The sequence below is a fragment of the Xenopus tropicalis genome, chromosome 1, assembly GCF_000004195.4.
Source record: "Xenopus tropicalis strain Nigerian chromosome 1, UCB_Xtro_10.0, whole genome shotgun sequence".
NCBI lineage: Eukaryota > Metazoa > Chordata > Amphibia > Anura > Pipidae > Xenopus > Xenopus tropicalis.
Window position 1 is genome coordinate 113420777 of NC_030677.2, and position 16557 is coordinate 113437333.

General features: G+C 36.5%; 1 protein-coding gene across 3 annotated transcripts in view; it reads right to left on the minus strand.

Moving 5' to 3' along the window:
- ano8 (anoctamin 8) overlaps window positions 1-16557 on the minus strand; it is a 57965-nt gene that overhangs the window by 9937 nt on the left and 31471 nt on the right. For 2 of the 3 annotated variants that reach the window (XM_004911017.4, XM_004911016.4), the window contains 6 exons: window positions 16328-16454; window positions 13594-13649; window positions 12333-12407; window positions 8246-8389; window positions 4105-4839; window positions 367-558 (listed from right to left, as the gene is read on the minus strand). In XM_004911017.4, the coding sequence (XP_004911074.1) occupies window positions 367-558; window positions 4105-4839; window positions 8246-8389; window positions 12333-12407; window positions 13594-13649; window positions 16328-16454 (1329 nt within the window). The remainder of the gene's footprint in view (window positions 1-366; window positions 559-4104; window positions 4840-8245; window positions 8390-12332; window positions 12408-13593; window positions 13650-16327; window positions 16455-16557) is intronic. The other variant, XM_002936335.5, reaches the window with a different exon arrangement.

Here is a 16557-nt window from a genome sequence, read left to right on the forward strand (position 1 = left end):
GTATATAGCCTGGACTCAGATAGAGTTAAGCTGCAAGTGACATGGCTGTTTTAACCATACACCCAGGGTTCTATTTTATTCTGTTTTACTTACAACAGAATAAAAGTTATGTTTTAACAACTGAGCAATTGTGATCAGAAATCCTAATAGCTGCACATTTGAGTGGCAAGGTGCAATATATTTCTTCATCCCTCTTCATAGGGACCACTCTTTTGCATGCCCCCCGACAAGTAAAAGTTTCTGCAGTACCCAATGGCTCATCGAACAAACAAAGAAAATTCAAAATAACATCAAAAGGAATATATTTGTTAAATACTATTATGTACACTTAAGTATTGTATCATTTATTTTGACAACACATCTTACTTGCCACTGTCCTATGCCATCTACACGACGCCCAAATGGTCTCTGAAGCCCAGTGCACAGCTTAAAGGCATCACTGCGGATCTCGATTATGTTATTGATCAGGGCACAGACAGCAGCCAAGGGGAAGGCCGAGGAAAAGAGGACCACATACCCAAACTGCACAAACATCTCTTGGTAATCGTTGAAAGTGTCCTGAGGAAACAATTTGAATATATGTTGTCCCATCACAAATTTCGTACATTTGAATTTCTTTCTGACACAGTTTTGCATTAAAAAGGACATATAAATACAAATAATACTGTATTTGCATAGTTACCTAGTTAAGTTGGGTTGAAAAAAGACCGAAGCCCATCAAGTTATAAGTTCAACCCCTTCAAACGAACCCCACTGCACTTATATTATACACATATACTTGTACAGATCTATCTATACACTCACATATATATATATATACCTATACTAACTGTAGATCTTAAGATCACAGTAGCCTTGGATATTATGCGTGTTCAAGAAAGCATCCAAGCCACCCTTAAAAGAGAAATAACACAAAAAAATTGTAAGGTTACGGCTGTGTAATTTATGTCTGTAAGAGCTGCTAGCAGTGAAGAGCCTGCCGACTTTATGGGGCTTTCTGTAGAGTTTAAATTTATAACTGACCTGCGTGGTGCCTTTACTGCTCACAGCACGTACAGAGATAAATCAGTCTGACAGGATTTTTCTCTACTTGCTTGCAAGGTATTTTTAATAAAGCGTTTGAAATAATAAACATTGTGCAGGATACAGATAGTATTAGTGCAAGGTAGAATTGATTTTTTAACTTTTTAGTGTTACTTTTCCTTTAAAGGCATTAGTAGAATCTGCCATCACATCATCCGGCAGAACATTCCACAACCTCACCACCTACGCTGCTTCAAATGAAAGTTCTGTTCCTCTAATCTAAAGGGGTGGCCTCTGGTGCGTTGATCTTTTTCTATAGGAGAGAAGTTCCCACACTACCTATCTATAATGTCCTTTAATGTACTTGTGACAAGTAATCACGTCCTTTACAAGCAACTTTTCTGCAGAAAGAACAACCCCAACACTGACAGGTTTTTCTCATTTTCTCATTTCTTAGTTTCCATCCCCTTTACCAGTTTGGTTGCACATTTCTGCACTCTGGCTTATTAATATACTTCTTAAAAACTGACGCGCCCAAAACTGCCCTAAATAATCAAGGTAAGGCTTTACCAGGTATCTATAAAGAGGCAATGACTTGTTTATGTAAGACTAGAATTACACAGCTTGTTATCCACAAAATCCCAATATCCTTCTTAATTAAGAATGCCAACACATTACCATTTAGTGTATAACTCACATTTAAAGTCCAAGTAGATCATATCCACTGCCATTCCAGAGTCTAGGTTTCTGCTCACCTTCTCAAAGAAGATATGTTACGCATAAAACTATGCTGGTACAAACTTATAGTATTGTGATTTTCAATATATTTTCGTATCTAATACCTTATTACCCCTTCCAAAAGATTTCCTACCACTGATGTCAAACAAACAGGCCTATAGTTCTTAGACTGAGAACGATAGTCTTTTTTGAATAGTTGAACCACATTATCAATTTGCCAATCTTTTGGCACCATACTAGACCTCAGGGAATACTGAAAAATTTAATAAAGAGGTTTGGCATTTAAAGACCTGGACCTTTGCTTATTTTTACATGTTCTAGTCACAGCAGAATGTTCTCCTTAGAACTGGGTCTATTAAAAAGGAAGCCGTAATTGAAAAAAATGTTAATTGCATTTGCTCCTTGTCTTTTTTAAAACATTAAGAGTTCCTTTACACTGTAGTGTGTTACTATAACATCACAGTAAGTGATGTGTACATTGTATATATTTTGAGCAATGCCAATTATGATAGGCGAATAATACCTACACCAAATGTAACACTGTTATTGGGGTAAAAGGATGTTACTTTTTCTCAGTACAATATATATTGTACCACTGACCACTTTATTGAAAATAATATTGAATTTAGCCACTCTTGTAGAAGATATGTGCTGGAGATGTAGTAAAGAAACAGGGCCCCTGTATGTACTTTGCGGATATGATACCATTTAATAGACAAATGTTTAAAGCCATCACATCAAATTCTATGATTCCTGGTTCTTTCCATATGTTTTCCTTTTCACAGCATACGTAATAATTCCTTTTACACTGGACAACAGGTATATTCTTTACATTAAATACATGGATAAAAGAAATTGGAGATATATATGAGGCTAAAAGTGTAGCTGTTGGGTTAAGATATGATTCCAAAAATGTATAGAAAATTGGACCCCTATATATTCTGCCTCAACCCTCAGGCAGGCTGAATGGTTTAAAAATATTTTAACAAGGCCTTCAGCTGGACAACCCTGATTGTGATTTGTCTGACTGCATGGAAGACAGAACACTAGTTTATCATGAATGGTAGAAAGATGTTTATTTACAATAGCCTCAAGGTGTGTCTTGAAAAAGCCAAAAAAAAAATTAAGTGCTTACAATCACTAATCCCTTATGTCTGTTTTACCCATTTACACACAAATATACACTCAGCAGGGAATTCACAAAAGTGGTGATATTGAGACAAAATAAAATTGGCGATAGATTAGACAGGCGTCTCCTGGTAAAAGGGAATTAAAACTTTAACTGTATCCCATTGTACTTCAGAACTGTAGAATCACACCACTATCTTTGGCCATGTGACTTCCCATCATGGATTTTAACTACGAACATGTGCAGTAGCTCAGTTTCACACTTTGGCCTCTAGTGTGCATGCTTTGTTTGCTGATCAGCAAGATGGACGTTGGGAACAGAAATGACACAGCTAAAGGTGGTGGCCAATGCTGCTGAGCAATTCTGTACTTCTGGACATACTATGGAGGCACAGATAAGTCGGGACAAGTATTATTGACATTGTAGGGAGGGGGCTGTGTACTAAAACTAAAAATTTGCCGGGGAGGTTTTACTTTAAATAAAGATATATATAATATATTTATTCAAAACACTATTGTATATATATATTAAATTGTGTGAATTACACTTTTCTGTTTTTAATCGGCATTTTACTTGTTTATACAAATGTTTTTGCACCTATTGTTCAAGGGTTAGGCAGAAATTTGTACCTTAACAGTAAAATGCTAATCCCCATTTTTATGCTAATGAGCCCCAATGGTGCCCCAACAAGAGGTGTGAATTGAGGATTGGGGAAAACAATGCAGAGCAGCTGAGTTGAGAATTGATCTGGCAGGGAAAAGAGTTTCATGAGCTTTACTCGATTTTTAAAAAGCCTGGCAAAATGGTGGGAAAAATTTTGTTTTTGTGACAAATTCACAAAAGTGTCTGTAAACTGTCTATCTTACACCAAAAACTGAAAAGTGGCAGTTGAGTCAGAATTTACGTGATTTCTGTTTGTGAATATAAAGAATATAGTTTGTGAATATGGAGAATATGTTTTGCACCAGTTTTACCAGCACTTTTACTTTCAAAAAGGATTATCTAAACATTTGCAAATTCCACCCTCTAGTGTTAAAGGAGAAGGAAAGGTAAAAACTAAGTAAGCTTTATCAGAAAGGTCTGTGTAAATACAGCCATAAGCACTCACAGATTTGTGAGGTAGGTTACAAATGCAAATACAGGAAAACAAAAAGATAAATTGAACATTGGGACAGCTTTACAGTTTGGCTAAACAGACAAATACATTCTCTTACCTCATATTTCTTCATACAACTCTCCACCTCAGCTTGAGAAAGCTTAGTTGGATAATTGTCCTCTGGAGGGTCAATCCATGATTCTCTTTTCTGCTTCATCTCTGTATCATCCTCCTCATCTTCTCTACTTTGTTCTTCCTCCAGAATTACCCTCTTTCTCCTCCTTCTGTGCTGCCTCAGCTTTACCCCGGACTCTTGCTCTAAACCCTCCTGCAGTACTCCACCACTTGCTCCTTCTTGTTCCTCATCCTCTTCATCTTCCAGCTGAAAAACTGAGGCTGGGTCGCTACCTCTTTCCATAAGAGTAGGACTACCCTCCTGTAAAAAGGCACCCTCATCTTCTTGCTGAGGAACTAGACCAACATCCTCTCTCCTCTCCCCTTTCTCTAAAAAACTAACCCTTTTTAATTTGAGTCCACAATCCATAATACTTTCTTCCTCCTCCTCTTCCTCATCTTCAGAGACCACTCCCTCCTCCTCTTCTGGTACACCACACCCTCCATTGAGGCACTTCTTGCGCCCACCTGCACCCGTCTCCATTGGGTTCCCAGGAGTCCTTAATGGGTGCTGAGGGAGAGAATATTTTTGAAACAACCTCTTCAGGGCATAGCGAACAAAGAGCCAGACTGACCGTGGAGTCAGCTCTCCCCGTTGTAGTTTCTGGTATAGATGAGGTTGGGACACTTCTTTCACATTCTGCAGGAACTGGCGAATGACCAGGAGCGTGGCAAGCATCTGTGTGTAGGGATAACAAAGCACTTTTGGGATCAGAAATAGACACAATATGCCCTATCTCTTAGTATAAAAACTACCCCAAACAAATACTTCATTAGCTGAAAAGCAGACTGGCCTAGAAAAAAAAGTCATGCATCTATTATCTAGACAATTTGAAATGGTCAGCACCTAATTGCAGAATTGTGGCTTTTCTATCAATTTAGCAAACTGTAGCCAGGGTCAGACTGGGCCATCGGGACACTGGAAAAATACCTGGTGGGCCCCGGCGGCACAGACCCGATTCCTGTTGCTGCTCCCCCGGGTGCCGGTGTCCTCCCCTAACGCGTTTCACTTATGCGCACAAGGGGTCCCCTGCGCGGCAGGGGGCAAGGTGGTGGCACCTTTGGGGGGCTGTAGCCCCAGTGGGCCCTGCACCCCCCAGTCCGACACTGGGTATAGCAGCAACACAGAGTGAGGAACGTTCTGGTTATTAAATATTACTAAACCCTACAAAAAATTTTAATGATTTAGGAAACTGCATCCATAAAAGAACATTACATCATAAAAAGAGATGCTATGATATTCTAAGAAAGACTAACTTCATAGGGGGAATTCACAAAAATATTGGTAAAGGGAAATGTAAAAATGTTGTATAAATATGTTATTTGTGCACCATCATTTTTCTGTCCCTACCGAAAATTCTCAAAAAAAATTAAGTTTTTTTCTGAAAAAATTACGATTTTTTTTTTACAGACATTTTTTTACCCCAAAATGTCTCTGCCATAACAAAAATGTTGGGAAATTTGGCTTAACTCTGTGTAAAGAAATTGTTTTGGTGCACAAATTACTTATTCCTAGCGCAATAACGACAATTTATATTTGCTCTCATTCAAGCCCAGATTAATGCTTATTTAGGGTGAGCTTTGGGTTGAAGACATATCTGTTGTTCTAGATATTCTTGGAACTATGGCTGGTACAGCAATGTTTTAAAAACCTGTTATGCACTAAGGGGGCCATAAACAAAAAAAAACAAAAAAAACTAAAAACACTGAAATAAATGATATACAAAGTGACTTGCTAGGCTATGCTGTTGAGGACTTTTTGACCTTTCAGACATCACCATATACCACCAAAATAGCTGCTTCTTCAGATCATTTTGGTAAATATGGTCTTCAAGTTGTTCCAACACCTGCTGATTAAAACTGCAATAATGCAGTCTACGTGTTTTCTAAATGCAATAACTCAAATATAATGCTCTTAAACCATTACATAAACATTAATATTACTTAAATATCCTGTAGTTACATCAAAGGCTTAACATTCCCATTTTATTGCAAGCTTACATGAACAAAAGAAAGCAGAAAAACCTAAATATAGCAGTAATCTTGCACACAATAGGCAGAAAGGAAGGGTGCTATAATAAAAATGTGTTAGTGCACAAACACCGCTACATGCTTGCTATAATGAAGGGCAGCCCTTGGTCCTGGGCAGACCAAGACTAGTATGTTAGTAAACATGATATTTAAATTGTGCCTTAATTATTTTACATATATTTAGAGGTTAGTCAATCTCAAAAGTTAAAAGGAATTAAGATTACATAGCATGGCAATATTTAGAAAGCATATACTATGTTTTAGATTTTAGTGGATTCTAATCTATATGATTAAGGAGGACAATGTTTTACTGGCCAAGGGTTGCTAACTAGAACTTGGATTTTATTTCAGGGACTAAATATTGCTTAAATGGGTTATTCACCATCATACACATTTTTCAGTTGAGTTTTAAGAAAATAAAGACTTTTTCAATTCCTTTTTTTGCCAGTTTCCTAATAGTTTAATTCCTAATAGTTTAATATTTCATTTTTCACCTTTTCATATCTTCCCTAGATCAGCAATGGGGGTCACCAAATCGGTAAACTGTTTGATTTGATACATTAGTTAATACAAGTAAAAGAGGAGCTACCTATCATAATGTAATGAAAGTTAGTTTACATTTACAAGATGTATAGCTTTGTTCAGAAAAGAGATGGGAAAGGCCATCTGATGTCTTTCTGATCTCTTTCCTGAATAGAGCAACACCAGAACAGTTCTCTGTTTTTCTTCTGAACGTATACAGGTATAGAATCCATTATTCTGAAACCCGTTATCCAGAAAGCTCCGAATTACGAAAAGCTGTCTCCCATAGACTCTATTTTAATTAAATAATTTAGATTTTTATCACTGATTTCCTTTTCCTCTGTAATAAAGAAACAGTTCCTTGTACTTTATCTCACCTAAAATATAATTGATCCTAATTGGATAAAAAACAATCCAGTTGGGTTTAATGTTAATTTTAGGTTTAATGTTTAATGTTTAATGACTTTTTGGTAGACAAGGTATTGAGATCCAAATTACAAAGTATCAGGAATACCCTAGGTCCCAAGCATTCTGGATAACGGGCCCTATACCTGTATCTCTGTGCAGTCAAAGGAACAAACTAGCAGGTGGCGCTGTCGTGACAAAGTCCATTATATTAGCAATTAATAAACTGCTTAATGGTTTTAAAACATAAAAAAAAATTGTTCATATTTAAGGTTTACACATCCTTTAATGTTTGAACTTAATTTTTAACAGTAAAGAAAATAGAAATTGAAAAAAGTCTTTATTTTTGTGTATTATCTGAAAACAATTCAAATTGAACAAAAGTGTGAACAACCTCTTTAAGACATTTTTTCTTCATACAAGATATTTCTTGCAGAATTTAAAAATAAAGTATAATTAGCATATCAAAGATTCTGTTGACATTTATTACATACAATGTCATCCATAACACAAATATAATATGCCATTAATGCCTTTCAAAAAATTAGGCAACCAATAGATATACTGCCACAAATATGTCCACACAATATCACAGCCAAGGAAGGCACATAATATGCTTATAAAGTTAACAATAAAACAACTGGAACAGCATGTGCTGTTTGATCCTCTTGATGATGGACCTAAAAACAGGAAACAGAGTTTAGTTTCCTATGGGTGACATGTGCCTTCTGCATTTGTTGATCTTCAATGAATCTCTCCTTATGAATGTATGAAAAACTGTCCAGTGCTCAAATAATGACTGTTAAGTCTGCATTTGACCTGGGTTGCATGAAACATACATGGGGTATATGTATATCACCATGACGCAGTAAATGAGACAGTGGCTGGCATTATCATGGCTATATCTGTAACGCATGTTCGGGGCCATACTGAACTGATGTCTCAGGCCTTTAGTGAAGCAAAACGGTGCTTTCTGAGAAATGTATTTTTCATGCATACTTTAACAGTGGAGTCATTGAAGAGCAGCATGAAATTACATGCTTTTAGCTGGCAATGCTTCTGAAATAACAATGGCAACATCCAAAGCTGCCCCCCCACCAAATGTCCCCAGCTGCCCCCTTTCATACTTTAGATTTGAAGAGGCACCAGGCTGATCTGAGAAGTGCCCTGAGGACGATGAGGAACAGGTGAAACTGGAGTGAGAGGAAAGGGAGGAGGGCATCTTTAACCTGACGAGTGAAGCTATGGGGGAGAGACAAAACGAGGAACAGCTGCAGGCAGATTTGGGAAGAAAAGAGGAAAGGAGTGAAAAACGGGGAGAGGAGGAGGAAAGAGAAAAAGAACAGAAGAATAAACATAAAATGAAAGTGAAAGCTGAAGAAAAATGAGTGGGTTAAGATCACTGTCACATGTTTCATCTCCAGATGACAATAAGCAAGAACAAATAGAGCACAAGGTATTGCAACTCATTCCATACTCACAGGCTAAGCCTCCAAAAACCTTGACAAGCCATTTACAAAGGTTAGGAGTGACTGCTATGATATGATAAATGTACCTTAGCCTACATGAGTGTGGCATAAGCAGCAATATCTTGTACTTTATCTGCATATGGAGAAACTGTCATATAAATACACGTACATCCTTATAAAAAGGATATGCACCTACAATATGGTTTAAAATTAGTAAGTGCAAAAAAAGTTTATGTACTTAACTCATTGGCAGAAGATGGGGATAATCATTGACAAGGGCAGGAAATGGATTTCTTGGGGTTTAAGCTCTACATTTAAGGTACAACTTCTAAATAAACACTATGTTCTCTTTATTAAGCAGCATGCCTGTGTTTCTAAGTGCAATCAATATCTTTTAAATCCATTTACACAGTGAAAAAGGAAAAAGGCATCACTTTAAATATACTAAAATGTTTAAAAATATGTTTTATATGTTTAACCCACACTGAGTAAAAATAAAGTTCTTTATATATATATATATATATATATATATATATATATGTGTGTGTGAGGGTAGGTTTTGCCTTTAAATTCAGTTTTCATTAGAAGAGACTTAAACATGTGAAGTGAGGGATAATTAATAACGATGGTTTAAGACACGTAAAAAAATTAGGCACATAGGTTCATGGAAAGTACCAACATTACCGACAGTTTGAAAAACAGTTTCACATTTTTAGCGTGACTCTATGTGCATTATTGGACCACACCTTAGAACCATTTTTTTCATTTATAAGAAGAACAGTAGTATGAATTATGCAATTATTATTGGTTAAAACCTATAAGGCCTCGCAAAACGATCATTTTATAGGGAGCCCACAACTAAACAATTAGCACAATGGATATCTTAGATCTGAACATGACATTTATTTGTTTTAGGAACTAATATTTCCCATGAGGTTTTATTAAAAACAACTAGAAAAAAAGTGAAAATGGAAATGGAAATGAAAATGTCACAGATATGGGAAGAAATATCAGCAAAGAGAGAATCTGCTGCTTTTTTAAAATATTTTTGACCAAACACCTAATATATTTTCCCACAGGTCTCAAGAATTTCTACTTGTGTATAGTACTATACTGCTTATCAGATCATAGTCACACAAATAGCTGAGCTCTATGCATGAAATACTTGTGAAGGTATACCAGAGGAAATATAAAAGGAAAATACAAGCTAGATTCTTTGTCTGCCTGGTAATGCATGATTTTCTCCAAGAACATTGCCCGTAAAGACAATGATAAGAAGCAGATGGAACAAGTATGTGAGTTGATAAGGAGACATACGGTGAAAGGAAATGCACTGTGATCGTAGCTCCATTTTATATATTTTCTAGTCAATAATTTCATCAAATATCCCACAGGAATTAATAAACAAACAAATCTGTAAAATAAAGATTAATAATATGGTTATTCATGTAAAATATTTTTGGTCCTAAAAAATTGTCCATATTGTAAGGATCTATCAACACTGATAAAGTGTGAGGCACTTTTTTGTTTACAAACATAATGATAAGATTGGGTCAAATTTACAAATCTTTTTCCTTGTAACTATCAAATCGGTATTGTTACAGTTCAAAGATGTGGATTTGACTGCAATGTAAATCTATGTGGGTATGGCAGCACCATAACCAAGACTGCATGATTATACTGATATACCCTCAGCAATTTTGCCACCAACAAAAATGTATTTTCAGCATTTATCTGCATAGAATTTTAAAGTGGGTAAAATGGCCTGTGTGTCATAGCTCAAAGCCATTGATAAATGTGGCGATTTGTTAAAAAGCTTTTCAAACGGTCAGTGTAAAAAAATCTGTAGGGAGTTCATTATCACCAATAATTCATAATAAATCTGCCCCTATGCTAAAGTTAACTGTTTACCTCACTGGAGGTACAGACTAACAGAGCCCATAGTGCTCATAATAATTGAGTTCCCTAGCTTACTTGTTATACACATACATGTGCCGCAGGATTGGGGGACATGCTGACCAATCAACATCACATGAGTATGACAAGCAATCCTTATGTACACGTATGCCCCAATATGGCTGCCTGGACCAGCAGCTCCTTTACGGTGCAGAGGCCAGAGTGCTCTATGGGGGATTTTTTTTCTAAGAAAAATGCTACTGATTCATGCATCTGGAGAGCAGGCTCTTGTAGCAGAGACAAGATAAATATCTCCAGGTTTAACTTTAATTAGAATTATATGAAAAGGGCATAATGTGCAGTACATCCCTGATGTGTGTACATCATATTTGTTTAAGGCTATCACTACAAAAAGATCTTGGTCACAGACCAATAAAGTCCTTGAATATCAAATCTGTAGGCACAATAATTCTAGAAGGAGCTAGACCATGAAAATTGTTTTTCAATGAGAAATAAAAACCAAAACTTCTCTAGTCTTGTGTTGATGAGTATGGCCCCATGAGCCTTAAAGCGGACCTGTCACCCTAAGAAATAAGTCCAAATTATTTTCTATATTGTTAGTTGAGCAAAATAAACTTTACTTACGCTATATAAATAATATAAATCTTGTTTCCTTCCATCTTGGAATTACTCAATCAAAGCAAGCAGGCAGGCACCATTTTGTGGATACTGTTTTTAAGGCAAGCTTTGTATCATGCCAAAATCTTGTTTATGTGATAGAATGGGGGACCTGATGCCCAGGCCCATGCACTGGCTACACAGTTAGATAAGGAGGAAGGAGGGGAGAAGTGAGATGTGCAGTGACATCTAGGAAGTGCTGAATGGAAAGCTAAAGTTACTGTCTGCCCCGCCTCTATGCCTAAGGCATAGAGGTGGGGCAAGCAATATATGATTGACAGCTGCGATTTTTAAATGCCTTTATAATGGGTTTGGATGTGTTAATATAAAAATGAATTTGGGTTTCATGTTTAATTTGAACAGGACTTTTATTATACAGATTTTCATGTCTGGGTGACAGGTCCACTTTAATGCGTCTTAACATAGACGTAAAGGTTTCCAATAAGCAGAAAGATTCTAATCATTTAAAAGAAGCAGCTTTTTTCATAAATATATAAATATATATATATATATATATATGAATGTTGTAGTCATAACCTCATCACCCTGCCTAAAGGTTTAAAATGTAGTAATCTATTGGTAAGCACAACTTTTACTTTTTGATATCTATATATATATATATATATATTACCAAATGGGTGGCACTCCGCTTTAATTGTATACCCAGGTGCATGGTAACATGGAAACATAACACATAAGCCAAAAAAGACCAGCAACACTGGGATTTCTATCCAAATCAAAAAAGTATATTTAAATGTGCCTATACAGCCAATGTGACGTTTCGGTCCTCCCTGGGGCCTTGACCTGGGACCTTTATTGATTTGGACAGAAATCCCAGTGTTGCTGGTCTTTTTTGGATGATATATATATATATAGTCAGTGTAAAGTCCACACTCACACCAATATACAATATCCAGGTGCTCAGTCATAATGAGTATATCAAAATAAGGGACCAGCACTACAAGATCTGGGAGCAATCAAATCTTTTATTTCACTATCATACTGTGTATAAATATATTTATTTTTGGGAAAGCTGCTTTTTTTAAGGGACATAATCCCAAAACTTTCTGTAAAGCCTTTATTTTACGTTATGGTTGTACCAAACATTTCTCATCTAATACCCTGAAGACAAATACAGATACCAAAAACTGAGAAAATCTGCACTACCCACCTCTTTCAGTCGCTCCATGTCCTTGAGGTAGAAACCAATGTAGAAAAGACTCAGGTAGGAATTTACAAACTGGAACTGGAAGAGAAATCACAAAGTAAAAAATGGGCGGTTTCAGAAATATATAATGAGGGGAGAGTAATATGAACCAGGGGAGAATATTGGGGGTCATTTATAGGATTCTTAAAAGAAAGTAAAGCATATAGGGAACAGACAGTGAGCAGTGGGACACACAGCAAATTTCTTTCCCAGTGTAGTGCTACAATACTACACCTTGTTAGTCATCTATATTGCTCTCATTATTTCTGGAGATAATTCAATGACAGGAATCTGGATTTGTACTAGATGGTGGGTTTATCACAGTAATATAAGAACCTTTAAGGCACTGTTTATAAAATACCTTTTATGAAGTAAGAATTGGATTAAATGAGTGTTCTCCCAGTATTACATATCAAAGGGGTGGTTCAAATTTAAGTTACCGTTTAGAATGTTATAGAATGGCCAGTTCTTAGGAACTGTTCAATTGGTCTTTTTTTCAACATTTTTGTATTATTTGCTTTCCTCTTCTGACTCTTTCAGGCTTTCAAAGGGAGGGGGGGGCACTGACCCTGTCAGCTGTAAACTATTGCTTTTTGAGGCTACAATTTCATTGTACAGGTATGGGATCTGTTATCCAGAATGCTCAGGACATTGGGTCCTCCAGATAAGGGATCTTTCTGTATTTTGGATCTCCATAACTTAAGTCTACAACACAATCCTTTTAACATAAATAAATAAACCCAATAGGATTATTTTGCATCCAATAAGGATTAATCATATCTTAATTAGGATAATGTACAAGGTACTGTTTTATTATTACAGAGAAAAAGCAAATAATTTCTAAAAAAAAAAGAATTATTTGTTTAAAATGGAGTATATTACTTTTTATTACTTACCTTTCTATTCAGACCCACTGCTATTTATATTCCAGTTTTTCATTCAAACTACTGCCTGGTTGTTAAGGAAATTTGGACCCTAGCAACAATATAGCTGCTAAAATTCCAAACTGGAAAGTTTCTTAAAATATAACGCTAAATGATTTAAAAACTACCAATAACAAAAAATGAAGATCACTTGCAATTTGCAACAACCCCTTTAAATCATACACATATCTTTAGTGATAAAAGATGTTCTTTCTTTGCATAAAGCTAAATTCTATTTTTTAATTAATGGCCCTTCAAAAAACTTCAAAAATATTATGGACACTGGCCGTTTGAACACTTACTAAAACAATTTTAATGATGAGATGTTTCTCGTAGGCACTCTGTAAACGATAATTTTCTACAAAGGATTAAGAAAAACACATAAGCAAAATGACTTTGTAGCAAAGACTAGAGTACAATATTAAAAACATTGAAGAGAACTCTTTATCAAGTGTTATATACAGGCAGTTGCCAAAATAAACAGTTGACTAAGGGGCACATTTACTAACCCACGAACGAGCCGAATGCGCCCAATTGTGTTTTTTTTCATAATGATCGGTAATTTTGCGTTTTTTTCGTATTTTTTGCGATTTTTTCGGCGTCTTTACGATTTTTGCGAAAAAACGCGAGTTTTTCGTAGCCATTACGAAAGTTGCGCAAAGTCACGATTTTTTCGTAGCGTTAAAACTTGCGCGAAACGTCGCGCCTTTTAAGTTTTAACGCTACGAAAAAATCGCGACTTTGTGCAACTTTCGTAATGGCTACGAAAAACTCGCGTTTTTTCGCAAAAATCGTAAAGACGCCGAAAAAATCGCAAAAAATACGAAAAAGTTGCAAAATGTTCGTTTCCAATCGGAATTTTTCCAATTCGGATTCGAAATCATGTCTTACTAAATCAGCCCCTAGGTGTGAGACCAAAGATTAAAGTGTTTTAAAATTAGGAGTTTACAGACTGATATTGCACCTTCACTCCACCCAAAAACTGTTTTTGTCATAAAGAAAAAAAAACTAAATTTAAGAAACTTTCTAGTATACATTTATTAAATCAATTTTAGTGGTCTTGATGTTATTTTTAACCATAACTGTAGGTTTAAGGAGTGTTTATTTACCCCCTTCTGTTCTGACTCCTAAAACAATGCAAGAACTCTCCTTTTAATCAGATGTCTTGCAAGATTGTTTCATTGTTTGAGTCAAAGCCAGGCATGGAAAGATTGTAAACAGTCAGACAGATACTGTTTTTAACTGGTAATTAAAATGAATGTGCATTAGTAATTAATATTACTTTTTTTTTCTGTGCAAAAACAGTTCTTGTGCAAAGGGCCACTTTAAGCTCAAAAATATGGGTAGGACCAGATGCCCAATATTCTGGCTGCCAAGGTTACATAAACAGACCTTTTTGACTTTTTAAAGGAGAAGAAAAGGTAAAAATCACTGGGGGATGCCACATGTTAGGCACCACCCAGTGACTGTAATCGCTTACCTTTAATCCCAGGCTGGTGCTCATGTTAGGTGAAAACTGTACCAGCCCAGGGTTGCTCGTTTCCTCTTCCTTCTTTCTTCTGTATTTGGAATCCCGGGGCTGGCACATGCGCAGTAGAGTGAAAAGGCCATCTTTTTTGTTCAACTTTTTACTCTACTGTGCATGGGCAAGTGCGCAAATACAGAAGAAGGAAGAGGAGACACTTGTTTAAAGCTGTTGGAATATAAAGATATGACCCCCTACACACTACCTACAAAAGCTATTCCAGGCTGGTGCTGTTTTCTTATCATAGGAGCACCAGCCCAGGCATCCCCCAGTGACTTAGCCTTTCCTTCTCCTTTAAAGGAAACAATTATTGTGACACATTTGGCAGGATATTAATGTTCCCTTTTCAAAAGAATAAGTAAAGAAGTAAGTAAACTGGTTTTAAAATTACTCTATTACTTGCCTAGAATAACACACCTTAACACCTTTTCCCTGCAATCAGTCTGATTTCATTTCTACAGCTCATTTTAGCTACTTTCTAGTTTAGCATGAAGCTCCACACCCTTTTCTTTACTGAACTTTTCTTCTCTCTTTGACTGTGAAAAAAGTTAAAGATGTGTCTACTGCTCATGTTTGATTTCTATTGAAGCAGAGGCAGCACGGTGCATATCGAAGTGCTGCTGGGCCTCCACGCAAAAGATCATGGGAGAGGCCCAGCGTGCACTCCCCCCTCTGTCCCCACTCACATGTGCGCACCCGCTGCATTCCCATGTTCTCAGAAAAAAAGTACCTATAGAAGAGGCTGACCTTGTGGTCCAGGCCTGTTTCCTATATATGCTACTGAGAGGCAGCAAGAATGCACAGTAGGCACCCCTAGAATCTTCTTTACAGTCAGAGAAAGGAAAGAAAATGGGGGCAAAGCTGACTAGGAAGTAGCTGAAAGAGCTGCACTTGAGCTTCTTGTAATTTAGAAAGGATATGAGCCTGAACACAGAGTGAAAGATATGTTATTTTGGGGGCCATTTAGAGTCTTTTTAAGGGATTTTTAAGTAAAAAGCTTACTTATACTTTAAACTAGGGAGTACATTATTTTTTAGCAGTCCACAAGTTTTAATGAGCCATAAGGCGAAAGTGACATTACTAAGCATCAATAATAAATGATGACTTAGGCCAATAACACATGTGAGATTTGTTAAAAATTTGCTACCATGGGGACAAGTCTCCCTAAAAATGCCTTGCCCTTTGCTAACAATGTAATCCCTATAAGTAAATGACATTACTCATGGTGATTTGGCTTAAAAATGGGGATATGGCTGCTTTAGCATGTTCCTGCAAGTAAGGCGAATAGGTGTAAGTAGTGTAATTTACTTGTGGTGATTACGATGTTAGCGCAGGGCAAGTCAATGACGAGGAGATTTGTGACCCATGGTAGTGAATTTTTAATGCGCAAGACATATCTCCCCATGTGTAATTACCCTTTAAAACAATTTACAAGGATATATTGCATGTTATTCATAGATTAGAAGCGCGATTAACTGATAAAATAAGAACAGCGAGGAAATAAAATGTACCCATATCATTTAGCCAGTAGGCAATCTTCCTGTAAACTTCGTCACATGAGCTAACTATAACGGCCAGGAGAATCTTGGGAAAGAAACGTACAACCCGTGGGAGCTCCTTGATACTAAGTATAAACTCCTGCCAAGAACAGAGAGAGAAGCACAAAGTGAAGTCAGATGTTCCAGAACGTTCTCATTATACTGCATGCATACAGGACTTAAATATCTATAGTCAGACTACT